The 26,852-nt window shown below is 40.6% G+C and overlaps 1 protein-coding gene across 3 annotated transcripts in view; it reads left to right on the top strand.

Annotated features, from left to right (window-relative positions):
• The window catches only part of alk (ALK receptor tyrosine kinase), a 705,488-nt gene that overhangs the window by 306,568 nt on the left and 372,068 nt on the right, over positions 1–26,852 (top strand). For 2 of the 3 annotated variants that reach the window (XM_023951461.2, XM_078940523.1), the window contains exon 3: positions 12,367–12,534. In XM_023951461.2, the coding sequence (XP_023807229.1) occupies positions 12,367–12,534 (168 nt within the window). The remainder of the gene's footprint in view (positions 1–12,366; positions 12,535–26,852) is intronic. The other variant, XM_023951462.2, reaches the window with a different exon arrangement.

Here is a 26,852-nt window from a genome sequence, read left to right as displayed (position 1 = left end):
GAGGAGCAAGGTTTCCACTGCTTGCGATGTTTTGCACCAAACCTATTCCAACTTTGGGTGGTGGGCATGCGCTAGCATCGGGTAGCAACAGTCCAGCCTGAGCATTACATGCTAACCCCTCCTCACATGCCCGCCTTACTCATGACAACTGACTTCTATCTCTCAGCCACCTTCAGCATCACATTGAAGTGCTTGCCTTGTCAGCATGCTAAGTGTGTTTCTGCATACATGAATAGTGAGATGATATCCAGAGCCGGAACAATGAGAAAGACAGCTCTGTCTCTTAGTTCCCAGGTAAGAAAGTATGCAAATGTTGCTGTATTACCAGTTTCCAGAAATGTCTCATACATAATCATAGTAATTCATACCCATCCATTTTTTTTTATTGTTATCAAGGTCTGGCTTCATGGCATTAACAGGCAAGCAGTACTGATGAGTTTTGAGCTGCATATCCACTTAGTGTGACTGGCAGATGTTTATTCCAGAAATGTTTAGAATGTTTTAAATGGCTTAATAATTCACAAAAATACTAAAAAAATGGCAACAACAAAAAAGACAAAACATCCCTAAAAGTGCACTACAACTGGTTTGGGTTAGTAAATTTGTTTTAAGCTGCTACAGAAAAATGCAATTTGTTCCTGTGTTCAGCTTTTATTTGAGGCTTTGTCTGTTTTCTTCTGGCACTTGACAAATGTCAGTTAGGAAGAAAAACACTTTCATAAATTAATGGAAAAATGTGTCTATTTTTGTAAAACAGCTACAATGAGCCTGTAATAATAATGATAATAATATGCTCTAAAACCCAGTGCATTAAAAAATGGTTTTTCAAAGTAAAATATTAGCAGCCATTATTCTATTGAATTTGTAAAGAAAATTACAATTATAAATTTTTTTTGAGACACAAACTCCTCTGTTCTCTTGCGTGCTTCAGTGTGTTTCACCAAAGCAGAAAATCCTATTTTCTTGCGTAAACATTCTTGCGTTGAAAAACTAGCAGTTATGTCCAGATTTCCTTTTCCAGCTTGAATGCCATAATGTAAGCTTGTTTGTCCATTAGCAAATTATTCCAAACAAGCAAAAATGAAAGCAGACTGTAAAAACTGAAACTGTTTACAAACTTGGAGGGTTGCTGAACATTTGCATTCAAATGCATCATGGGTTCACATTTTCCCAGAAAATAAATATATAAAATGTTTGTACAAAAAAATAGAAAATACTGCATGAGTGCAAATGCAAATACCCAGGAAAGGTCAAATTATTGAAGAATGAACTCCAATTTGAGATCAAATGTAGTTAAGTCTGACTCAGATTAGCCTTTGATCTATTTTCAAAGTGTTTCCAGTGGTCTTTTGATTATGATTTTGCTATTTTTAGGCAAAATGTACAAACCTTTGACGTATTCTATAACATAATTTCTGCAGAGCAGCAGGAGAAATTCCGCTCAGAGTTGTGGACAGGACAGTTGGTCCGGAGGAAGCGTGGCTTCATTTCCCATCATCCATCTGCTTACACACTCTCCCACTAGCTTACAGTCCCCTCCACACTCAACCTAAAATTACGACATACATACATACATCTAATTGTCTTTAACTGGATGCATCAGAATGAAGCGGAGCATGGAGCTTGTGGCCCTGCCGATGAACTACAGCTTTTCAAACAGCTTTTTTTTTGTCTCCTCTGATCTGAATATGCCCTCCATAATGATAAAAATGCTACAAGAACATGTTAAAAACACAATTTTCATCGGAGTGGGTCTTAAAATTGATTGAAAATATTCTACAGTTGGTGAAATTGTATTTACTCTAGCTACATGATTTATTTTCTTGACAGAGCATCAGTTTCTAGATTTTCTGAAACTTTTCCAGACAAAGTGTTTGCATATTTTTTATTTATAGTGTGTTTCAATGATGTGTTGTTAAAAATCTAAAACACCAGGCAATTTTCACTGGTTCTAATACATCATCAGGATTATGACCTAAGCCTAGTATATTTGGAGATGTGCATCGGTGGTGCACCTGCTATATCAGTCCCAGTGGATTCAGATAGTGGAATCACCCACTGTGAAAAAGTTTCAAGTTGAAAGGTTTTTTCTGACAATTTCCTCAACTTGCTTCCATAGAAAATCAATACATTTCAAATCTCAACACTAAAGGCATTATTTTCAGTTTTGCACACTTTGACATGTTCTTTGACATAAACAACCAGATCATCTGCATATTTATTTACCTTTTTTTGTTTTTCATTTTCCCGTTCCTGGGTCAAATGAATCTGTAAAAAAGCTTTTGACTGACCACAAAAAGACACGTGCAAAAGTAAATTTCTGCTTTTTGTCATTCCACTTTCCAAAGGTGTACCCTATTTCACCTCAATTCAGCATTGAATCCTGTAATTTACTGCAACCCAATTGGGCAAACAACATAAAGTGAAATTGAAAATGAATGTGCTTGTTGTCATCTTGTAGAATTGGAAGAAACTGCACCTCTGAAAAGTGTGTTGTAGGCGCACTTTCACTCTAACTGCTGACATTTCTTTTCTCCACATCATATCAACGCTTATGGTTGCCGTTGGCGATGAGCTACAGCACTCAGTGAGTTTATACAAATTCTTTAAAAATGGGAACCTTTTCTTTTCAAAGGGCTAAGCAGTTAAGGAGGGGGGTTGTTAGTATCTTAGCGAATAGCCTTTTCATTTTACAGCAGTCAAATCCACCTTTGATTCCTGCTCCTTCCATAGCTTCGTCCTTTTTAAATTATTTAAGCTCTGTCAATCAAGGGACCATTTATTTGAGATTAAAGATATAGTAAAAGAAAAAAGTATTTAATCCCTTACTGAGTTTGTGGGTTTATTCACTTAAAAATAAATTTACAGTCGGTCATCTTAATGTTAGGTTCAGTTGAACAGTGAGAAAATCACAAAGAAAATCAAGAAATCCACTTAAAAACATTTATGTATAATATGTGTATTTGCATTTCATTGAGCAAAACAAGTATTTGAACCTTATTGATGGAAAGACTTAGTACTTTGTGGCAAAATCCTTATTAGCAAGCTTAGAGGTCAAAAGTTTTTAGTAGTTCATACGCAGATTTCTGCACATATCAGGAGGAACCTTGCTCCACCGGTTTTGCAAATTAAGTCTAAATCACTAAAATTTGTTGGCTTTCAGTTGCCAACCCTGAGCTTTAGCTCTCTCCATAGATTTTCTATAGAATTTAGGTCCAGAAACTGGCTGAGCCACCCCATGACCTCGATGGGCTTCTCCTTATGCCATTCCTTGGTTGTCGTGGCTGCATGTTTTGGGTCATTATTCTGTTGGAAGACGACCCAAGCCTCCTGATGAAGGGGAGGAGGTTGACACTCAGGATTTGATGGTACAAGGCTCCATCCATCCTCCCATTGAGACAGTGAAGTAACACTGTGTAGAAAAACATCCTTAAAATATAATGTTTCAACCTCCATGCTGACAGTTGGGATGGTGTTCTTCACTCTCTTAACACTGGGGGTGTTCATTTGCAAACCTTAGGCAGGCCTACTCATCTGTCTTCTTGGTTGTACTTTGTGAGCGCTGCAAGATGTTAAACCATTGCGGCGTGAAGTATTACCAATGGTTTTATTGGTGACTGTGGTCCAAGCTGCTTAAGATCATCAACTAACTCCTGCTGTGTGGTTTTCATTGTTCTGATGAGCAGGGAAACCCCACCAGGTGAGATCTTGCTTGCCTGTAGCCCCAGACCTGCAGGTGGATTAATGGTCATGTTCTTGTATTTTGGCAGAATCAGTTGTCACTTTAACCCCCAGCTTCTTGCTGATGGTTTTGCAGTCCACTTCAATCTTCTGCAAGTCTTCAATCTCACATGCTCTCTAGTCTTTCCTATGTTGGAGAGTGTAGTATCTGACTCATTGACTTATTCTGTTGACAGATGTCTTTTCTACGGGTGATTAGTTCAAACAGGTGTCAGGTTGATTAGAAAAGTCTAACTGGTCTGTGTGAACCAGAAGTCTCAAGGCCATGGCAGCTACTACCTACATTCTGCGCATATTGCTCGTGGAAAAAGTGACAAAAGTTGTGGTCTTACGTGAAATTTTCCTGGATGAATGAACCATGTTAAAACCACAGAAGAAGTTGGATTAAAGCATGCAAAGAACACGTAAATCAACATGGAATCTGTACCGTGTGTGAATAATGCTCTGTTTACAGTATATACAATTCATCAGTGATTCATGCATCAATTACGTATTTTTACCCTGATATGTACACTGTATACGTGGTATAAAAGATATACATTGGTGGTACATGTGTGACGTGTCAGTAAGACATGCGTGGAAAGTTGTGGAAAGCCACAAATTTGCCCGTGCATCTTGCAAAAATCACAATTGCGTAAGATTTAAATAATAATTGTGTATAAACCATGTTAAATATTTATAAACTGCATAACTGCAAAACATTTTAACTGCTCAATACCAGGTTGGTGTAAAGACCTTTCGGCTGAAACCATTGATGGACGTCTATGTACCGTCTATGTCTATGTATCACCGAATGACAAATGCAAGAAACACTTGTGAATGTGCAGATCACGCATGTCTCAGGAAAGACCGAAATTTCAAACTCAGAAAGTGTAAGTAGTGGCTGCGTTAATTCATTTATGAATTTATGTGTGTGTGTTAATTAGTTTGTTTTGACTTCACCTTGACACCTGCAACAAATAAGCAAAGATGATCTGACTTAGTGAAATTCACTTCTAAAAATATTATCCTTGAAAACAGCAAAGATGTTGCCTTTTTTCTTTATCTGTCCCCTAAATCTCTCTTTGCTTGTAACGTCAGCCATCTTTTGTTATTGTATGTTTTTTTCAGCTGCTATTCAAAGATCTGGCTATTTGTCTGGCTTTTTGTGAAATGTTTTCCTCCCGGTCAGAATATTAAACGTCAGAATATTTAATACTGAGCGCTTCTGTTAAAAGTCAGCAATTCATAAGGAACATCAGACTGTGTTTGGAGTTCTGCAGAGAGTGGGCAGAAAAGACATTTCTAAAATGTCAGCAGTTTTAACGTGCTGACCAATGAAGCCTATTGGCTTTAAGGCAAAGTCTCAGCACACCATTTTTTTTCCCCTTAAAAGGGCCAGCGAGCTGCTCAAGTCCAAACTTCAGACTCTTTTGCATGATGTTTGTGCAGAAAGAAGAAGGAATCAAACGCAGAAACTCTGCTTTCAGAAGCACAGTCAACTCCAACACAGCTATGCTTTCACAGTGGGACTTTTTTTTTATTTGCTGAACTACATTTTAAAAACAAAAAACCTTGGAAACTTAATCAGTTGGTAGACCCACACACACAATAGATGAGTTATTTTGAAAACAAACCAAACAAATGGGAAGGATTTTAACATCTTGGAACAGTGAGACTAATCAACACATTTTTGCAACAGTAGATTTTCTCACTTGTGTTTGTAATGCTGCATATCTAAAGAGCTGAGTTACAAAAGCAATTGTTATTACTCAGTGGCATCAATTTTTTTTAATGTATTTAAATAAATTCTTGTTCAGCCTGTAAGGTAACCTTGATTTTGAGAATCTCATTTCTAATAAAATAATTCAGACATAAGGAAGTATTTTCTACCTAAATCTATTCACAGCTGTTAGTGTGATTCCTTTTCTTTCATATTTGGCTGCGGATTAAAAATGGATTTCTAAAAGGATATTTATTTTAGAAACGTTTGTGCGGTTTGTGTTTATTCTCTTATTCTTGGCTGCCATATCACTTGTGTAGCACAGATAATGAAAGGTTATTTTAAAGTTGAACCTCAACCAGTTTGACTGAGGATCTTCACACCAACATATATTCACTCCTCCTGGAGGATTCCTTTATCATGAGCTTTCTTTGTCTATCCAATTTAGTCACTTTCACCCCACATTTCACAGCAACCAAAAACAAGTCAATTCCAGCACTTCCTGTTTGTGGCTTTTATAATATAAGATAACCTCCTAAACCGGAGCAGTCACCAGCAACCCCTAACAACACTCATCTTTCAGATTCCAAAGGTTTTCTACTGTTAACTTTTTTTTTTTCTTGTTTTTTTTTATTTGTCCGGTCCAACAGCTGGGCAGGCAGATGAGAGCTGAGGGCCTCTTGTGTTGGACATATTTTACTCTAACAACAGGGGTTATTAATCTTCATACAAACCAGACGTATGTCTGAATAAACCCCTTTTGTAATTGAGGCCAAACTTTATTAATTTCAACCATGTTTGAAAATCTTGGGTGTTGGACCGGACGGAAAAGGAAAGAAGGGAAGAAAAGGCAGGGATGTTGGAGAGAGAGGGGGGTAGGAGGGTGATAATAGGAGGGGAAGGGGGATAAGACCATGAAGCAGCATAAAGCAACAAGTTTACTGGTTGTTAATCATTATGGTAAGGTTCAAATGTAGTACAAAAAGAGCGGGGCCTGTCCACACACACACTCAAATGTTATAAACACACCTGCTAGCTGCAAAAATGTCCACATGTCGACATGTACACAAAACAGATAGTGTTCACACGCATACTTATGCCTTAAAACCAACTAGTGTGAAATATTTCAGTCATTTAATCATGCAAACTGTTAGTGCAAAGGTGAGCTAACACCTGTGCTCAGGTGAGTGTTTATGTTCTTCTAAAATGGATGGTGGAACGTGAAAAGAAGGAGGGAGAGTGCCCAGCCATCCCCACCCCAAGACCCCCGCCGCAGCAGCAGCGGCAGCCGGAATCCCCCCAACGCCACACGGGAGCAGGCGGGGAACAACCGCCCCCGGGGCAACCAAGCCCGCCACCCAAGCCAGGGCCAGCAGGACCGCCGCGAGGCCCCCAGAGCCAGAGAGCAGGGAGGCACAGAGGGAAAGGGAGCGCCGCCCCAGCCCAACCAGGAGGGCAGCCCCGTGCCGCGCCGGGAGAGCCCAATGCAGGGCCCCACCGGAGAAGGACGCCCACAACCCCAGACGAGCACCCCATCACCACCCAGGAGTTCCGGACATCCCCCCGCCCCAACCCCAGGTACGAGCCAGGACCCCCCAAGGGAGACCCGCTCCGCACTCCAGGCAGCCACCCACCCGACCTACGGTTGGTCCAGGGAGGAGCAAGGCAGGGGCCCGCCGCCCCCGCCCAGGAGGGGGGAACCCCGGGGAAAAAAGGGTGCCCACAAGGGGTGTTGTAAATGTGGCCCGACCAGGCTCGGCCACAGTTGGAAATTTGGTGGGGCCCAGCGCTCAGGGGCAAGGACCAGAACCCACCCCCCAGGGACTCGAACACCCCCGGCTCAGGTGTAATGTGAACCCCCTCCCCGTGCGGAGGGAGCACCGCCGCGGGCCCAGGAAGCTGGCACCCAGGGGATACGGCCGCCGTTGCCAAGGGGCCCGTACCCCCCACCAGGGAAGGGGTAGGGGACAGATGGTCCTAGGTCCCACCTTCCTTACAAAATGTGTGTGCGTGTATGTGTGTTTGAGAGGGTGTGTGTGTGCATGTGTGTGTGTTTATGTTGGAATGTATATATTGAGGGGGGAGGGGTGTGTGTACTAAAGGGGGTGCAGATAAAATTGGCGGGTAGGGCACTAAGGGGACATCTCCTGATTACTCACAGTGATGTCCCCTCACCCTCCCCACCAAGGGGCCCTAAATGTCTAAGGTGTGGTTAAAATTGGCAGGTAGGGTGCCAGGAGGACATCTGCTGCTTGCTTGCAGTGATGTCCAAGCAGCCCCCCTACCAAGGGCCCTACATGTCTAAGGTGCAAATAAAACCGAAAGAGGGGGGACCCACTCCATATCGCAGGCTAAACCCCCCACCCCCTCACCCTAATATGAGGTTATATGAGGAAGGGGGTAAGTTGGGGACAGCTGGTAGACTGTCCCCCGGTGGTCTCTACTGTTAACTTGATCACGGTGAATTAGCTGATTCTGACACGGAAAAAGCGGCTTTATGTAAAGTGTTGCAAGTCGCTTTTCTGGGCGTCACAATCAGCTGATTTACACTGGTTGCATAAGCACTTCACTGCTGTAAAGTGTTGCATATCAGCATGAAGCTTATTTTTTCTGCTTCAAAATCCACGGGAATTAGGTTTATTGTGTAAACGATTGAAGGGTTTGGTAGTCAAAAGAATGAAAACACTGGAGCTAAAGATCAAATGGTCAACATGTCAATCAATTTTTTTAGGAGTTCCAAATAAGGTTTGGTGTTATAATAAATACAATAATTCAGCGTAATGGTATCAGACTTTTTTTTACTGGTTACTAAAAATGTTCGGAATTGGTGTAGTCACAGTAATGGTTTTTATAGCGACATCAGTCTTTTTTTTACGTGTTGCAAACAATATTGGCAGTTCACACTTCACTCAGCAACAGCATTCAAGCAGCCACTTCCAGTGAAAGGTCTATGTAAATGCACCTTATTTTTAAAAAGGGGAGATTGATAGGCTGTGACAGGATTGAACATAACTTAGGTACATGATAAAATGGTGAAGCTTTATAAGGATTCATGTATTTTTCTCATATTCCTTTTACATAAGTAAAACTAAAAAGGCAAAAGGTCATGTTAGCAGAAAGAAAGAAAAACGTGGTAATTGGCTATTTTTATCAGTTTAGCATTTAGTTAAAAAGTTACTTTGGTTGGTGGGGGCTTGCTCATTTGGCTGACCGCTACACCTCAACAACCCATGAAATTTTTCAAAACATAATTATAAACATGTTTTTGTGTGCTATAATGCAGAGACACATGGATCTCTCCATTTCTTGTTTTAAAATGCATTTAAAGGCTTAATTTATAGGGAAATCTTTGAGGTAAACCATTGGGATACAAAGTGCACTGATTTCAGAGAATCCCCCAGGTGGCAGACGTGATGGTAAACAGCAAAAGAAGGAAAAGAAGAATCCCCTTCCTGCTTGTCCCATTTACACAAAAGCTAAAAGCGCGTTCTGGAACACGTGTCAGGAGTTGCGAAAATGTTTCAATAAAAGTGGCATTGAAAGATTTAATTGTGAAGCATTTAACTGTGAAGCATGAACAATCAGAAGTATTTGGTAGTTGGGCTCTGGGTCGTTGACATTCTAGTGATGACCTTGGAATGAGTGAAGAAACCTCTAAAACCCTGAAACTGATGTTGGTTAAGACAAACCTGTCTGGAATGCAGATGAACAAACTGGATTGAATTGAATGCAGGAATTTGATCGTGATTGGCTGTAAAAAGGGAAGCACTTTAGCTATTGGCTCTGAGTGGAGACCAACTGATGATGTGAGGAGCGATGTCTAAACATCCAGCATCCCTGAGATGAGGTAGATCTTCCTTATTGAAATTGCGCCAAAGCTTCACTAACGTGTAGTTTGTTACAAACAAGTTCTAGAGTTACTGTTAACGCAGTTAACAGATAATCTGCAGCATCTCTCGGATGCTGCAGATTATCTTTTACTGAACAGATTTGGAAAAAAAGAAAACGCCTACTGTACAGTGCGCTAAGGCTGCTAATATGATTCCATGCAGAACTATTACAGCCTATTTTCCCAAAGTAACCATAATGACATCATCCAGCATTACTACCACATGATATAGATGTCAGTAGCAAGCAGCATTTAATATGTTAAAACCTCAGTTTGGAAGTTATGTCAATTAAGGAATTCACAATAGTTGATTTTAAGCAAGAAACAATTAACTCTTTCTTATTTAATAAAACTTTAGTCAGGTCAACATTTTACAGTGTGAGAGTGAATATGGCTGATTTAAAAAAAACACTGGTCTTGGGTTTGTGTTTTACTCAACATCACTGAAAAGTCAAAGTCAACTTTAATGTTGATTCTTCACATTTGCATCACATACAATGAATCGAAATTCCGTTTCTTACTCTCTCGTGCCTCTTCAAGAGAAAAAAGAAAAGAAAGACAATTTACAACATTAGCCAAAAAAGTTCAAGTGCACTTTAGGCAATATCTCAAGGCAGCGGGGGTTCATTTGAGCACTGTTCATGGGGGGAGATGGGTGGTGGGTTGGTGGAGGGGGGAGAGAGTGTTTAGCATCCTGATTGCCTGGTGTGTGAAGCTGTTTCTGAGCCTGGTGGTGCGGGAGCGGACGCTCCTGTACCTCCTCCCCGAGGGCAGAAGGCTGAACAGGTTGTGTGCAGGGTGGTGTGCGTCCTTGATAATTGTTAGTGCTTTGCGAAACATTTGCAATGAAAACACATAGAACCACATGCTTTGTCCCTCTGCGTCCCAGTGTGAGAAGTAATGTGAAAAGGATCAAGTCATCTCAAACACTGTTTTACTGATCCACAGGGTTTAGCTTACATGGATTTTACCCCCAGGGATTCAGAAACAGATAAGTGCAGAGAGAGAAAGAGCATAAAATGACATTTCACTGTTTCTTTTTGTTTGTATCGTGCATGTTTTCTGTTATTTTAGTCTTGGTTTTCTTCCTTCTGATCTGGAGACAGGATGCAGGAGCACCTCACTCCTCCGGACGGCTCTTAGTGGGGGAACTCCAGAGGACCTCCCACTTTAAGGGACAAAATTGGTGCTTTTTTAACTTAAATGAGAACTGACCGAGTGACTGTGATGTCACCCATAGAAAATTATTTACTTCTGCAACCAAATTAAGCCAATTCAGTTGCCATTTTTCACAATACCAACCAAACAAACATCGCAATGTTGGAACCACAAATAAGTGAATAGCGAGAACATTTAAGAACATGTAAAAATAAAGGTAGCAGAGCAAGAATGATTGAGTAATAGCTGTTTATTTCTTAATAGAAGTTTATGGATTTTGGCTTCTGGGAGCCAGCAGGGACTCCCTGTTTGGAATGCAAAATGGGAGGGGTCACTCTATCCAGTTCTCATATACAATCAATGGTAACTACTCAAAGAACTATGAAATAACATGCTTCAGATTGGCCAGTTTCTTGCTTTGGCTGCAGAAACCCAAATGTTGACAGCAAAATGACTATTGATTAGGAGATCAAATTCAGTTGGAGAGGAACATGAACCTTTTTGACTAGAAAGCTAATATTCTGTTTACAATGAGCTCCTGGGTGATGGTGGTGGCTGTTACACCACTTTTTTGGTGTAGGGGTACCTAGAGGGCCATAACATAAAAGTAAAGTTTCGGCCACCAAATTTAAATGAACAAAAACACCAAACGAATGTCTCCATCTAAATAACACATTTATTTACAAATTATTAAATAACAAACAACAATAACTTAAGGTGAAGCTAAAAGGCGTCAGGGTGAATCAAGGACAAAATAACAAACAAAACCCCCAACCTATCTGAGCCCAGAAAACAATCTTACCTGAACCAAAAGAAAAGGGAAAACAAAGACAAACACTAACCTCCCCGGACTAACATAAACAGGAGAAAACAAGTACTAAAGAAAATAGCAGTTAAAACCCCTACAGCTCCACTTCAACAAAATTACACCAAAGAAAACTACAGAGTGGGCCGAAACACAAAACACAAATAAAAACAAAAGGAGAACTACAAAACAAAATGGAGAAGAGCGCCAAGACCTAAAATGTGCGCCCATAAGACACACCACACAAACTCAAGATGTGCCACACAAAATGCATCACAAACACTCAGGACGCACGCCCCCAAGGCATGCGCCATCAACTAGTCTCACCAAACTAGTCACAAAAAAGCACTCAAAACTAATGTGTTGTACAAAACAGAACTCAACATAAGTTTGGTTTACAGCCTTTACCATATACAAAAAACATGGTGGTGTGCCTTAAAGCACCAACTTCAAACCTTTTTGGCCAGACCAAAGAAGCCACAATGCACTCAAAAGTGGTGATATAAATTCTTCAAATTCTCTGACACAAACAAGAGCAAGGTGTTTACTCACAAACCTGATGAGCAGTGGACATCCTCTGTGGCAACCCCCAGCCTGGAGCAATGCAATTGGGTGAGCCCCTGCACTGGTTACGGCTGCAGAAACTTCCGCACCTGCATTGGCATTGGCCAATGCGGCATTGGCCTCAGGGAAGACCCAGGACACGCTGGAGAGACTATGTATCTTGGCTGATGTCAGGGTCCCATCAGAGGAGCTGAAGGAAATGTCAGGGGACAGGGAAGTCTGGGCATCTTTGCTCAGACTACTGCCCCCGCGACCCGGTCCCAATTAAGCGGATGAAGATGGATGGATGGATGGATGAGTTTTTTGTTGCTAATCTTTGTCATCAATGTCCCAGTGTCTTTTTTTCAATCAGTATTAGAATTGTTGTTGGCAGATGTAGTATGAAGGGATATAAAATCAACTATTGAAACAGTTTTTAAAGTTTACGTGTTGACTCCCTCAATGCCATACTGTCTTGTAAATATTTGTGCTGTACAGTTCTGACTCTGTAACTGTCTCTTGTTGTAGTGGATCATCGATGTCATGGCCACAGCAGAACTTGTGACCACCAACCAGATGACCCCCATGAGTTCACCTGGAGTATAGTGGCAGCGGGGGACTTGCGGGAGGAAAGGAATGGAAAAAACGAGAAGATGACTGGAAGCCCTCAGGGTTGGGAGGAAGGTAAGAATGAAGGTATAGAGTTCACCCATTATGGGAGAATTACATTTTGTTTAAAACTTGCTCAGTGTGATCTTCTCTATGTTATTTTGCACAATCATCAATATTTCTAATTATGATGTTTAGTTTTTTGTATAAATAATGGGTCTCATGCTGACACACCTTATTTACTGATACGGGCCATTTAGTAACTTTTATAAAACTTTTTTTGTTAATGCAATTTTTCCCAAAACGATTCACAGCCCAGACTGTTTACCAAAGTGAGTTTAATCATAGTTTTTTCCTAAATCTTTATTTGGAAAAACGCTGATCTTGCTTTTATGTCACTCTCATCATCTGACATTATCTATTTCTGTACTGGAACTCAAGAGATGAGTTTCTCTTATCTCCTGTGGTGATGGTGAAAATGGAAGGAGACAGGGTCTATTTATTCAGTAAATGATTTTTTTTGTCTGATATGAGCTCCAGGTCCTAGGCGTAGATGGGTGGAGTGTGTTGTGAAATTGGAATTGGTGACTGGATATAGAACTGCACATGAAGCACATCTAAATATACATTTACATAAAGTTTTGTCCCATCCTGACTGTTTTAACAAAGCACTCCAGGTTGAATGAGAGGAGTGGAAACATAAGGCTGTTAAATGTATCGTGCCACAATTGTATTGTCCCAATGGTAGAATAAATTTCACCTGATGGTACAAAAATGTTTTAAATGAAATGTAATATTTTACCAACATAAACATAGTTAATCATTTAAATAGCCTATATTGTGTTTATAAGACTCTCATATTTATAAAAGGGAATTCTTGGAGCTTGATCATATCTGCGTCTCTGTGAAGCTCGTTCGTTGTGCTCAGTCTATTTTGGGAGTAGCCCCACCCCTTTTGTAATACTTCACTTTTTTCTCACTTGCCTTTTTCGGTAGCTTACACTGTTCAAGGGCAGAATGAAATAATGCACTAAAAACAGGCAGAAAACAAAGGCTATTCTTCTGTTTGTGGAACCTCTGTTAGTGACAAAAACTCAAAAGCCTCTCCCTTTGCTCCTCTGTTAATTTCCTGTACTTGTTGTGGATGCACAAAAGTCGCGTACTTTACTTTCTTAGCTATGTTTACCTTTTAGGCAATCCTATCTCGAACACACACAAAGACCACAACATTAACTAAATGAGTACTGCACAATCCTGGTGCACCACTGCTAACCACATATCGCTTTTAACTGCATACCACGGCTTTGTTAGCTGCACACAACTTTACTGTTAGCTGTTGATTGATAGCTGCTAATGACTTTATTGGGCAGCAGTGGCTGAGCAGATCAACCACTGCCGGGAGTGGGAGTGGGGATTGAGGCGCCGATCCTTCGATCATTGGCCAACCTGCTCACCCACTGGACCTATTGCCACTCAAAAGAAAATACATTGTAAGTTCTTTAAGCATGAGGAAAGGCGCAGAAAAAAATCCAATCTGTGATTATTTTTATTAGCTGCATGCGACTTTATTGTTATCTGCATACAACTTTAGTCTTAGCTGCATGCAACTTCGTTGTTAGCTACGTACCTCATTACTGTTAGCTGCATATGACTTCATTGTTAGCTGCATACGACTTCATTGTTAGCTGCATACAACTTTACTCTCAGCTGCATATGCCTTTTTGTTTAGCTGCATACGACTTAACTGTTAACTGCATATGGTTTTACAATTAGCTGTATGCAGCTTTTTTGTTAGCCATATTGAGCTTTATTGTTGGCTGCATATGTACAATATATGTACTCACCCTTATGTAGGAGCTAAGACAGGATGCTAACACGGTGGTCTATCTTCTTTTTGGAAAATTGTCAGATCCACAATAAACTGAGGTGGTCTCCAAGGGTGCTGCTGTGTCCCGACATCTTTTGACTCCCTAAAACACAACACAGAAGGGATCCGGTTACACATAATTAGTTGGGTGTTTAACTTAAAAAAAAAAAAAAGTCTCCTTTTAAGTTGTATAAGTATACGCTATTTGTCTATTTAAAAACAGCCGCAATAGTTTTGCAAATGAGGTACCAAAACCACCCTGACCTAGAAACACAGCTCGGCCATATTATTTTAGTGATGAAAATTGCGGACTTCCAGGGGCAGCTAGATGTCGACACTCAATACAGACCTTTTGATAATCAGCCTGTAATTTAGCAAAAAAAAAAAAGGCCTTCTCCTTCTACAGGAGAGGATGGCACAAACTGATTAAATGCTTAATTACGTTATTTCATTTCAACAGTTTGGTTCAGAAAATGAAAAAAAAAATAAACTAAACTATCTCAATTGCCATGTTGTATTAATCACATTTCAAATTTTCATTGCATATGAGCACACACATAGAAAGAACTGCGACCAAAACATGAACAGCTGGTATTTGTCCTCACTGCAACACTGTTATTAAGTTGCTTGACCTCTACTGTCTAAAGGACAATCAGTATATTGTGATGAATACTATTACTGACAAGATCTCCTTTCTTCTTCTTATTGTAAAATAATTGTTGTCCTCTTCACTGGCTATGTCAAGCAGCTAACTCAAGTTAACATTCAAATATGCAAAATCGTAGTGATCATCCAGTGAAAACCTGAGCAAAACTCTCTGGAGTGATTTGTTTAAATATCCTCTAATAGTTTTTCCTAACACTGAAATAAATCCAGAGCCTTATTTTAAGCAGCGATGCATTCGCTGGATCCTATTTGTGATCCTAATTTTCTGATGAAAAAACAGAGCTTTTTAGAGGAACGGTGGAATAAAAAAAGAAAATTCAAAACGCATAGCCAAATTTAACACTGTATAAAAATTGCAAATGCCTTATCATTTGAATTATGGTACTAAAAAAAAATAATAATTTTGATTTGATTTGAAATGGTTTATTTCAAGCAATTAAGTAGAAATAATACACAACAGCAATATAAACATCAGTTATACATTCATACGGTAACTAATCAAACTTAGGATAATTAGACATATTAATAAATATTGCTTGAAAGGGAGTGGGAGGAAGCGAATTTATATAATCCCACCCCGATTATACTGTAACCATTTTATTACATGATTTATCAATATCCGGTTCCCAGTTTAATTCAGACAGAATTAAAAATCATAAGATATCGATAAAGCACAATTACTGCCTGATGCTGATCCAACTTCCACAATTACTTAAGTATTACGTCAAAAATAACTATTTTAGAAATCAACATGGCAAATGCAGATCAGTCATCTGAACTATATGCAGATTATGTTACTTATAAAAGCCACTCATATGAATAAAACATAATACTATATCAGTAAAGCAGACAACACTGTTTCAGGAATTTTGATAGCAAAAATTTCATCAAGTATCAAAAGTTAAAAACATGTGCAAAATTATGCTACATTAGGAAAGATTTTTGAATCAATTTATCAATTTTTGGAGAAAGTGAAGTAATATCATTAAAAGTCAATCAATTTAACAATTTTCAATACGTGAATAATCATTTGTTTTACTTTTTTTAATATTTTTTTTTATATATATAATAAAGAAATGCTGTAGGGCAGGGGTCGGGAACCTTTTTGGCCAGGAGAGCCATAAACGCCACATATTTTTAAATGTAATTTCGAAAGAGCCATACAATAATGTAGTGTCCCTTTCCCACACTAAGGCACGGAGACTTAACCTCTTTTAGGGTTCTTTATTCTGGTTACTGTAGACCGTAACAAACGCCGTACAATCAATTCAGCAACTCCTGAAACTCTCCCGCCGGGACGAGAGAGCTTCTCCCAACTTTATATTCCCCCGTCCTGCTCCAGCCCTCCCATTTCCTTATTCGGCCCATGGCTGAACCCCATTGGTCCAAACTCCCTAACAACAGGCTGAGCGACAGAACTGAGGGCCAATCAGATCTCTGCTTGAACGATGCGTTCCATGAACTCCAGAACTTTTTTTTTTTTTTTTTTTTTTTTTTTTCTCTAACTTGTCCTGTCCAACAGCTAGGCAGACAGATGAGAGCTGAGGGCCTCTTGGGTTGGACATATTTTACTTTAACAAGAGGGGTTATTAATCTTCAGAAAAACCAAAGGTATGTCTGAATAAACCCCTTTTGTAATTGAGGCCAAACTTTATTAATTTCAAAAATGTCTGAAAATCTTTGGTGTTGGACCGGACGGAAAAGGAAAGAGGGGAAGAAGAGAGAGGGACGTTAGAGAGAGGGGGGGTAGGGGGTGATAATAGGAGGGGAAGGGGGGTAAGACCATGAAGCAGCATAAAGCAGACAGGTTTACTGGTTGTTTATCATTATGGTAAGGTTCAAATGTAAAAAAAAACAAAAAAAAGGGCGGAGCCTGTCCACACACACACTCAAATGTTATAAACACACCTGTTAGTTGCAAAAATGTCCACCTGTCGACATGTACACAAAACAAATAGTGTTCACACGCATACTTATGCCTTAAAACCAACTAGTGTGAAATATTTCAGTCATTCAGTCTGTTGAGCTAACACCTGTGCTCAGGTGAGTGTTCTTCTAAAATGGATGGTGGAACGTGAAAAGAAGGAGGGAGAGTGCCCAGCCATCCCCACCCCAAGACCCCCACCGCACCAGCAGCGGCAGCCGGAATCCCCCCAACGCCATTCAGTCTGTTGAGCTAACACCTGTGCTCAGGTGAGTGTTCTTCTAAAATGGATGGTGGAACGTGAAAAGAAGGAGGGAGAGTGCCCAGCCATCCCCACCCCAAGACCCCCACCGCACCAGCAGCGGCAGCCGGAATCCCCCCAACGCCACACGGGAACCGGCAGGGAACAACCGCCGCCCGGGCGACCAAGCCCGCCACCCAGGCCAGGGCCAGCAGGGCCGCCGCAAGGCCCCCAGAGCCAGAGAGCAGGGAGGCACGGAGGGAAAGAGGGCGCCGCCCCAGCCCAACCAGGAGAGCAGCCCCCCCGCCGCGCCGGGAGAACCCAACGCAGGGCCCCACCGGAGAAGGACGCCCACAGCCCCAGACGAGCACCCCACCACCACCCAGGAGTTCCGGGCATCCCCCCGCCCCAACCCCAGGTACGAGCCAGGACCCCCCAAGGGAGAGCCACTCCGCACTCCAGGCAGCCATCCGCCCGGCCCACGGTTGGTCCAGGGAGGAGCGAGGCAGGGGCCCGCCGCCCCCGCCCAGAAGGGGGGAACCCCGGGGAAAAAAGAGGGCCCACAAGGGGTGTTGTAAATATGGCCCGACCAGGCTCGGCCACAGTTGGAAATTTGGCGGGGCCCAGCGCTCAGGAGCAAGGACCAGAACCCACCCCCCAGGGACACGAACACCCCCGGCTCAGATGTAATGTGAACCCCCCCACCGCGCGGAGAGAGCACCGCCGGGCCCAGGAAGCCGGCACCCCGGGGACACAGCCGCCGTTGCAAAGGGGCCCGTACCCCCCACCAGGGAAGAGGCAGGGGACAGATGGTCCTAGGTCCCACCTTCCTTGCAAAATGTGTGTGCGTGTATGTGTGTTTGAGAGAGTGTGTGTGTGCATGTGTGTGTGTTTATGTTGGGATGTATATATTGAGGGGGGAGGGGTGTGTGTACTAAGGGGGGTGCGGTTAAAATTGGCGGGTAGGGCACTAAGGGGACGTCTCCTGATTACTCACAGTGACGTCCCCTCACCCTCCCCACCAAGGGGCCCTAAATGTCTAAGGTGCGGTTAAAATTGGCGGGTAGGGTGCTTAAGGTAGCCAAATGCCTCGTCATCTAATTAGTGACGCGCATGAATGGATGAACGAGATTCCCACTGTCCCTACCTCCTATCTAGCGAAACCACAGCCAAGGGAACGGGCTTGGCAGAATCAGCGGGGAAAGAAGACCCTGTTGAGCTTGACTCTAGTCTGGCACTGTGAAGAGACATGAGAGGTGTAGAATAAGTGGGAGAAAGAAAAGAAAAAAAAAAAAAAAAAAAAAAAAGAACTCCAGAACTTTTAACGCGGCCCAACAGCCAAGTTAAACTCAGTCCGCGACAATATGTTTAAAACTAAGTATACAAATGAATGTGTGCATTTGATGTAATTTCAACATTTTTAAAGTCCAATAAGTCGGTGGATTCTTTTTAATAACATTGTTATACTGTTGCTAATAAATGATGAGTATTTCTCGTGGTGGTTTTGCTGATGGTCTAGTCTGGTTGATCCGTGGTGAGTTTCTGCTTCATGCAGGCGTTGAGACTTTAAACGTGATTGTAGGTCTGAATGTTCTTTAGATGTGAGACAGACATGGAACCAAACACACACACCCACGCTGCAGGAGTGACGGGCAGCAGGTTTACGTTTTTACCATCTCTGCGCGATTCACCTGCTGCCGGTCCCACCCCCCACCCCCTCTGCTTTCTTCCTCACACATCCCGTCCCCAAAACTGCGTGCTCTTCCTCAGGGAGGCAATTCAAAGGTTTCCGGGTGGTACAAACTCTGTGAAATAATAGATAACAGTAAACTGATAGTTTTTTCTCCAAGCACCGCTACTACTGCGCGCCTCTGGCATTGCATCGCGCCCGAGAAGGACTGGTCTAATGAAAAAAAAAAAGTATAATTAAGGATTTGTCTGCGAGCCACATGTGACCATCAAAAGAGCCATATATGGCTCGCGAGCCATAGGTTCCCGACCCCTGCTGTAGGGGAAAAGTAAAAAGGGTCCATAACTGTCGATTGTCCAAGGTTGGTATTTCTTCTTTTACTGATAACAGCCGTACTTCTGGGTTCAAAACAGTTAATAGTTCTCTTCGATGTTATGACAATAAAATGCAATTGATTTTTTTTTTTTTTTTTTGATTTTTCAATTTTAAGCCTAAATTGGAATTTCTTATATTGTGGGAGGTTATCATGGCAGACGGAGGAACTGTAGCGGTCCAGGAAAGAATTTAAGACAAAAACCAAATGCAACCAATAATCTGGACCCACAATTTCTGGGTAAAGTTGCTGGAATCATTATCGACCTTAAAAGAAAACATCCAGCGTTCAAAAGCTGAACTGGAGATGAGGACGCTCTCCTGTCCAAGTTCATTCTCCTTCACCCAGTCTAAGTGACAAAGCTCGCTTAGCGCTCGCTCCAGGACACAGCTCCTTGGGACCCTTCCATCTGCCTACGACCTTCTTCATTTTCAACTTCAAAACAAAGATCAGAAGATGAAAAAGTGATTGTTTGAAGGCCCAGAATGAGTTCTAATGAGACTCAAAATCCACCAGTGTTGTGTCTCTCAAAGTGCTTCAGAAATCTAGCTGTGGATTTTTCGGCTCCTTCCCTAGCGATCACAGCGGGACAGACTCCCCCAGCCTTAGGCTCATCATTGATTTCCCCGGTCTTCGGGGAAAGACCACGGAGATCCTGGTGGAACACAGAAGGACCGCTGCATGCAGCAACCCGAACTTGGGTCCCGTGAAGGACCACTAAAGCCTCATCCCCTTCCTAACAAGCATTGCCGGCTGGAGCTCCCCGCGTCGTCCCAGTAAGACCTCCCTTGGGCAAGACCCTTAACGCTACCACCTCCCGAGCGCAGTTCAGCTGCAGCTCACCGCTCCCCCAGGGGATGGGTCAAATGCGGAGAAGAATTTCCCATTGTGAGATAAATAAAGTATCAATTATTATTATTATTATTAGATCAGCTGACCAGCTACTCCTGGATGTGCTAAGGACACGGCGGAAACTCTGAGGGGATTGAGCATTTGCCGATGCTGACCCCAGCTTGTGGAATGCATTACCTATGCAGGTTAGGCAGTATGGAAGCGATTTTGTAGCATAATTAAAAATAAAAGTCAAAATCAGAAATGCATTTTCATTTTCAAAATGAAGCTGCATTTCTTGACTCAAAATTAAGATGAAAAAGCAATTTGCCAAAATGCTTTTTCATTTTCTTCTTCAACACTGCTTATTCTGTCACTTAATTAAAATGATAAAGAAAATGGTATTTGACATTTCATTTTCAAAAGGTTCTCTGGTAAATGTGTAGCAAAATTCATTTAGAAATGTCTAATTTGACAATTAAATGCTTTTTTATTTTCAAAATGTAACTGCATCAAACGACTCAAAATTAAAATGAAAAATCAATACTTTAAAATGCTTTTGCATTTTATACTTAAAAACCGCTTATTCTGTGTCATAATTAAAATGAAAATGCAAAGAGGGGATTGCATTTTCATTTTAACATCCACCCTGCGACATTGTCGCATAATTCAATTCCACTTAGCATTTCCATGACGTCAGTGCTTTCTCCGTGTGTCCGGCTGCTAACAGACACATTCATGCTAGCAGCAGTGAATCTTTGTGTTAGCGGCAGAGGAGAGGGCTTTGTGATGGTTGTGAACTTCTGATGATTTTACACAGCTTCTCAGGACAACAAAGCAGCATTACTTAACTTGGTATATCTAAAGTAAAAAAAATTATGTGTAACTTGCTGTATCATGATGATTGATGAGTGGTTTGGTGTTGCCATGATAAAATTACTAGAGGCATCTTTTCAGCACTATAGCCCTTGTTTATGAAATGGTCTGACGGAGGACCTGATAACTACAGAGAGCATTGATGCTTTTAAGAAACGGCTCAAGACCCATCCTTTAAACCTGGATTTGAGCTAATTTTACTATTTTTAATGTTATTTATTTATATTGTATTTATTCATTAATTCTTAAATGGGATTAGGGGTTCTGTGTTGGTCGGGGGAGGGGGTGGGTGCTGCATTTTTATTGTTTTATCGTTGTGTTCGCTTTTATATTATGTTTGTGTCTGGTTTAGAGCATTTTGTATTATGTTCTATATGACAATTTCTACAGAAATAAAGACTGATTTGATTTGATATTGAATTCTTAATTGCAAAACGCTTTTCTAAACTGCATGATGAGCAAACTGAATCGTCACTTGAGAATTAATTAAACAATACTACGAAAAACAGGAGAAAAATAACTTCCATAAATACATTTGGTCATGACAGCAACTGACAAACTGGGGTTTTCTGGAGACTCAAAAAGAGTTTATTTATTTATTGATAGCAAAAACTTTGACAATAAAGGACGTGTGTGTTATTGCATGACTCCTAAATGAGAGAGACTGTGCTGTTTTAAAGCCTTGACCTTGATTTTGGTACTTTAGTTAAACATCATCCTATGTGCTCCCTCAATGAAATAAAAAGCAAGAAAAGAAGGTTATTGAAAGAAGGAAATCCAGACTACAAAGGAAATGTATTTGCATAAAGATGCTGAAGTCTTGCCATAGTGTAGTCGGTGCATTTTAAGTGACTAAGCCGGGCGAGCTGCTGTCTTCACATGTTTTAGTGGTGAGCTCTAAAAGGGATGGAAATAGGGAAGAATACTTAATGGCTGTGATCTGTACAAATTGCTGGAACAGTTTTTTTTCAATCCATACAATAAAGATGTTCCAGTTTGAAGCTTGTAAATGGGCTTTGTTTCTCTTATCCCAGATGCTGGTAGTTAGCTTTAAGTTGATGCGAGATGCAAGCTGACAATTGGCAAAGGTTCCTTAGATCAAGTACAACTGCAGCATGCATAAACAAACGCTTATCGCTGCTCGGTGCTGATATGGCTTTGCTGCACACAGTGATGCCTGCACATGAATAATTAATGCTGTTTACAATGTAAAGACTGGAGTGTAGCCATATTACTGGATCTTGCTGTTACTGAAGGTTATCATATTCTGTAGTCCTGTAGATCGTGTGCTCCTGTGCCCCTAGCGTGTGATTGCAGGACGCTGTGCACCATGCCCCCCATCCCCCGCCGCCGCTTTCCGATGGTAGTGCAGTGAGCAGCAATAATATATCGGTATGCATTAAAAATAAATAGTGGTGAAGAAAGCTTTTTCCTTGGCAATCAGAACTAAGTCTGACACTTGATGACAAAAAGTAGCACTAATCATGCACTAGTTTGACACATTGACAGCTAATGGAAATATAATGTAGCAACAGTGGACAGGTGGACAGAAGAAAGGCTTCTGTTAAAGACCCACTGAGCACTCCAATGAAAATTGTGTTTTTGATTTTTTTAACAAGCTCTTGAAGATTTTTTTCTTTTTAATGATGACGGATATATATGAAGAAAAATATGATTTGGTTGCATTGCTAATTTTCCGATGGGGTTGTGAGGGGCTGTACGTTAGTGGGAGAGAGTGCAAACAAAGGGATGATGGGAAATGAAAATAAGCTCACTTTGCGCCAACAGTCTCCCCCACAAGTAAAACGTGAATTTGTAATGAACTCCTGCCACTATGTCCTAAAAAATTTTTTTTTACATTTTGGCTAAAAACAGCATCACCATAATTAAAAGACCACTGGGAACACTTTTAAAATAGATCAAAAGATGATCTGAGTGGGACTTTAAGCTACACACGCCTGTTCAAGAATGCGTGTTAAGTGTGTTCCTAAACGTGCTAAATGTGCATTAGCCCCATGGTGTTTACACTGAAGGGGCTTCTTCTTCTACTCTTTACCAGTGCATATCTGCAAAATGTGGAAGCGTTGCAAATCTTGCTCCAGACTTTTTCTTCCACAGACCTAGTCCAAGAAAGACTTGGTGTCATATAATTCCTGCCAAACACAAACCACAAGTAATAATTACTTCTCCATGGTTACTTTTCACATGGTTGGCACTTGCGTGGTTTCAAAGTTACACCATTGATACGTCACTTACCAAATCCCAGTCCCTGGTTGATCAACTTTCAACGTTTGGTCAATGGCAGTAGGGGTGTTAGAAAAAATCAATTCGGCAATACATCTTGATAGTTCATTTGGCAAAACTTGCATCGATTCAAAATGCTTTCAGGATGATATTTATTTAATTATTCCTGAGCGTCCTTCAGTTTTTGACTCTTGTTTTCCATTTCAACCCCCGACAGCTAGTTGGCACCAGAGCACACATAGCCTCTTTGAGCAGCTCTACACCACACAAAACAACAGCTAGAAGCAGCTTTTTTCATTGTCATGAGACATAAACTATTTAGTTTTTACTTGGGAACCAAACCAAAATGTTATCGTTAAAGTGGGGCTAAGGTCTGCAGAACCTCCAAGCAATAGATTCTAGTTTAGCGTTCCGATGGTTCAGAGAGATGTGTACAACGCTCTGAAAAAAGGCCAACGTCGTGGCGATGACCGTTACTAGTTTACTTCCGCGTGTCTAAAAGAGCAGAATATGATGTAAGCAAAGCAACTTTGACACATTAATGTGCTTTCCTTCTTTACCCTGTCATGCTGCCTCATCATCACATTTTATTGTTTCTGGAAAGAATTAGTGTTTTTTTGTTTTGTTTTGTTTTTCCCCCTTTGTTTTTGAAGTACCATTCAGGCTCCTGAACTGTTTTAAAGTATTGAAATAGCTACATTAAGCAATGTTGAAAATAAACTGCACTTTATTTCCTCAATCATACTTTTAGAACCTTGTTGGTTAAGGCACATTCATTAAAAAAACATTTTCTTGCACTGAAATATATTTTTTGGTGGAAATCAGACAATTTTGACTGTTCCCTTTCTATATTGTAAGTTACCAAAATAAAAGCACTATGAATTTGACTGGGTAAAAGCAACATATATATGAGATACAGTTGCAGTGCTTAACATTGTGATCATCAAATACACTGAATTTGACAATTGTATTACAATGGAAAACGTATTAAAATTCAGGTAGAGTTTTTTCTAAGTCATATTTTGTTAACCCTTGTGCTATCTTAGATGACCCCCCCCTTCCATTGAGGTGTTCTCCCTACCATGACAAAGGTGGATAAAGGTGGAAAGATTTCATGTAATCCATGGACACCAGTGAAGATCACAAATCATTGAAGAAAACAGGTTCAGAGCACTGTCTAGTGGGTCTAGATGACCCCACTCCCAATGTTAAAGTGCCTAGGATAGCACAAGGGTATATTGGGATACATATTGTATCGTGGGGCACGTATCGGGATACTTATCGTATCGCCAAACTCTTGCCAATACACACCCCTAAATCTTAGTGCATTTTGTTGCATAGCCCAAAAACGGTTGTAGAAACTTGCATAGCTATTGGAGAAGCTTTGGGGGAATGCAGGAGTTTTGAACACGGAATCTTGAAACCCGCATTTACATAGACTTTTCACTGGAATAGGCCACTTGAACGTGTTTCTGAGATTGGTCTGAACGTAGCTAAACACACCTATTGATTCAAAACGAGTCACCTCTAATGCAGATTGTCAATTAAGGCCCTGTGGAGTCCGAAGAAAGACAAAAATAGATCTGTGAATATGTGCCCCGGGTGCCTGCAGCCAAAGACGGTGTGAATATGATTATGCATTGATTCCTTGCTGTCACACACAAAATAGGAAAGCATGAGTTGGAGCTTAGGGGTTGACTGGCAGAAGGAGATATCTAGCAGGACGCCGTTTGCTGGAGCAGTTGATTTGTTTGTTTGTAATAGAGTGACCCTGAGGCTGTCTGTCATCTGAAAAGCCAGGGTGTCAGCTGAAGTTTTATTTAATTTTTTTCTGATGATCATCATAGGACTCTGGATAAACAGCCAAAATGTGAAACGACATTGGCACTGGCTTACAGAAGATAATACTCTCAACCCACTTTTGCTAAAGTTAAGCAAATGCTGTGTATAGGTCTCTTTCCCCAATGTTTTTGCTCCATCCACTTGCTTGAACAACAAAATACAACAAAAAACAACAATACCTGCTTGATTTCAGTTTAGATTTGACGCTATTAGAATGCAAAAATTATGAACAAACATGTATAAAAATCAAAAGTGTGTGGTGTGAAATCACATCCACAGTTATGGAAAATAAAAGCTCAGTTTTATTGAAATAATGGTGTTAAGGGATCTTCATTAGGGTGCAGAAGAAACTTAATGTTTGTAAAACCTGAAACTGCAAAAATCCAGTTCTTTGTCTCCCTACAGACTGTTCCTACCTGGCATCTCCTTTCACTTTCCTGCACAGACTTTCAGCTTGTACTGGTCCAGTAGGATCTTTACAATTCATTTTTCTGGATTTCATTTGCACGCTACACACCAGGCCACACTCATCTATCCATTTATGAGACACAGAAGTCATCACATTATCAGCGGCATCATAGATAAATTTGTATTTCTTCTTTGTGTTTTATATTATTTCCTCTAAAATTATTTATTAAAATCAGGAGGACCTAGATGAGGGGTCTACAACCTGAAGCTCTGGAGCCACATTTGGCTCTTTGATCCCTCCATTGTGGCTCTCTGGTTGAAGAAAAACTAAAATGCTTTTAATTTTAAGGAGTAACATATTTCTCTGGCTCCAAGCAAAATCAAGCAAAACAGATATGTCGAACTTTTATTCAACTCATTCAGAAACAGTCTGAAAACCCATGATGCTCCAACAATCCATCAAGTGGTGCAGCTTTGCAATTTAACAAAGTCGGACTAAAACATTTAGAAAGGTTTTGTAGCACAGTAAAACAACTTTAGGTCAGAAAACACAGCCAGAATTTATACCCAAGGTGCACAGGTTTATAAGACGGACTTTTTATTTCGAAAAAAAAAATTAATGCTTTTAATTTTACACCATGAAGGATTTTGAGAAGTGTTTGATCACGGTCATCTGAACCAACATGCAATAATAAATCAAAGAACCAAATAATTTCAAGAAATATGACGCCTAGATTCATCACTTTCTCCAAAAGTCTGAAGTGACCCTGATTTTTAGCAGAGAGTTCTGACCTGCAGACAACTTGACCTCAACTTTCAGCGCCGCTGATAACAGCTGAAGAAGGATATGGACCTTAATCTAATGTCTGCAGACATAACATGGAAGAGAACTATTAACTGTTTAAACCCAGAAGAACGGATTAACAGCAGAAGACGGAAAACCAACCTTGGTCATTCGACAGAATATGGACCCTATTTATAGTCTTGTTTTATTTTATTTCACTTCACAGTACTACCTTATAATAAGAAAATAAAAAAATAAAATGCTTAATCAATTATTGAAGAAAGTTTAAATGAATGATTTCTAATTACATTACTTCACTTGCTCCAAAAGTTAATTCATGATTTTTTCTAATGAAACTTAATTTGCACGTATTTTTAACTTATGATGTTCGATCAATTTTTGCTTTGAAGATTTTTGAAACAGTTTTATGTCTATTTTTCTGATATTGTATTATTTTTTAATCATGCATCTGGTTTTTCTAATGAATATGATATGCATATATTTTAGATAACTGAACCACATTTGCTATGTTGATTTCTAAAATAGTTATGTCTATTTTTAAATAATAAATAAGTAATTCATCTTTTGTCATGTGCTTTATTGATACCTAAGGATTCTTAATTCGGTCCGATAAAAGTTCTGAACCGGAAAATGATAAA

This window comes from Oryzias latipes, chromosome 22 (genome assembly GCF_053564925.1).
Source record: "Oryzias latipes strain Hd-rR chromosome 22, Olatipes_Hd-rR_3.1".
Classification (NCBI taxonomy): Eukaryota; Metazoa; Chordata; class Actinopteri; order Beloniformes; family Adrianichthyidae; genus Oryzias; species Oryzias latipes.
This window is presented reverse-complemented; position numbering and strand designations above follow the sequence as displayed.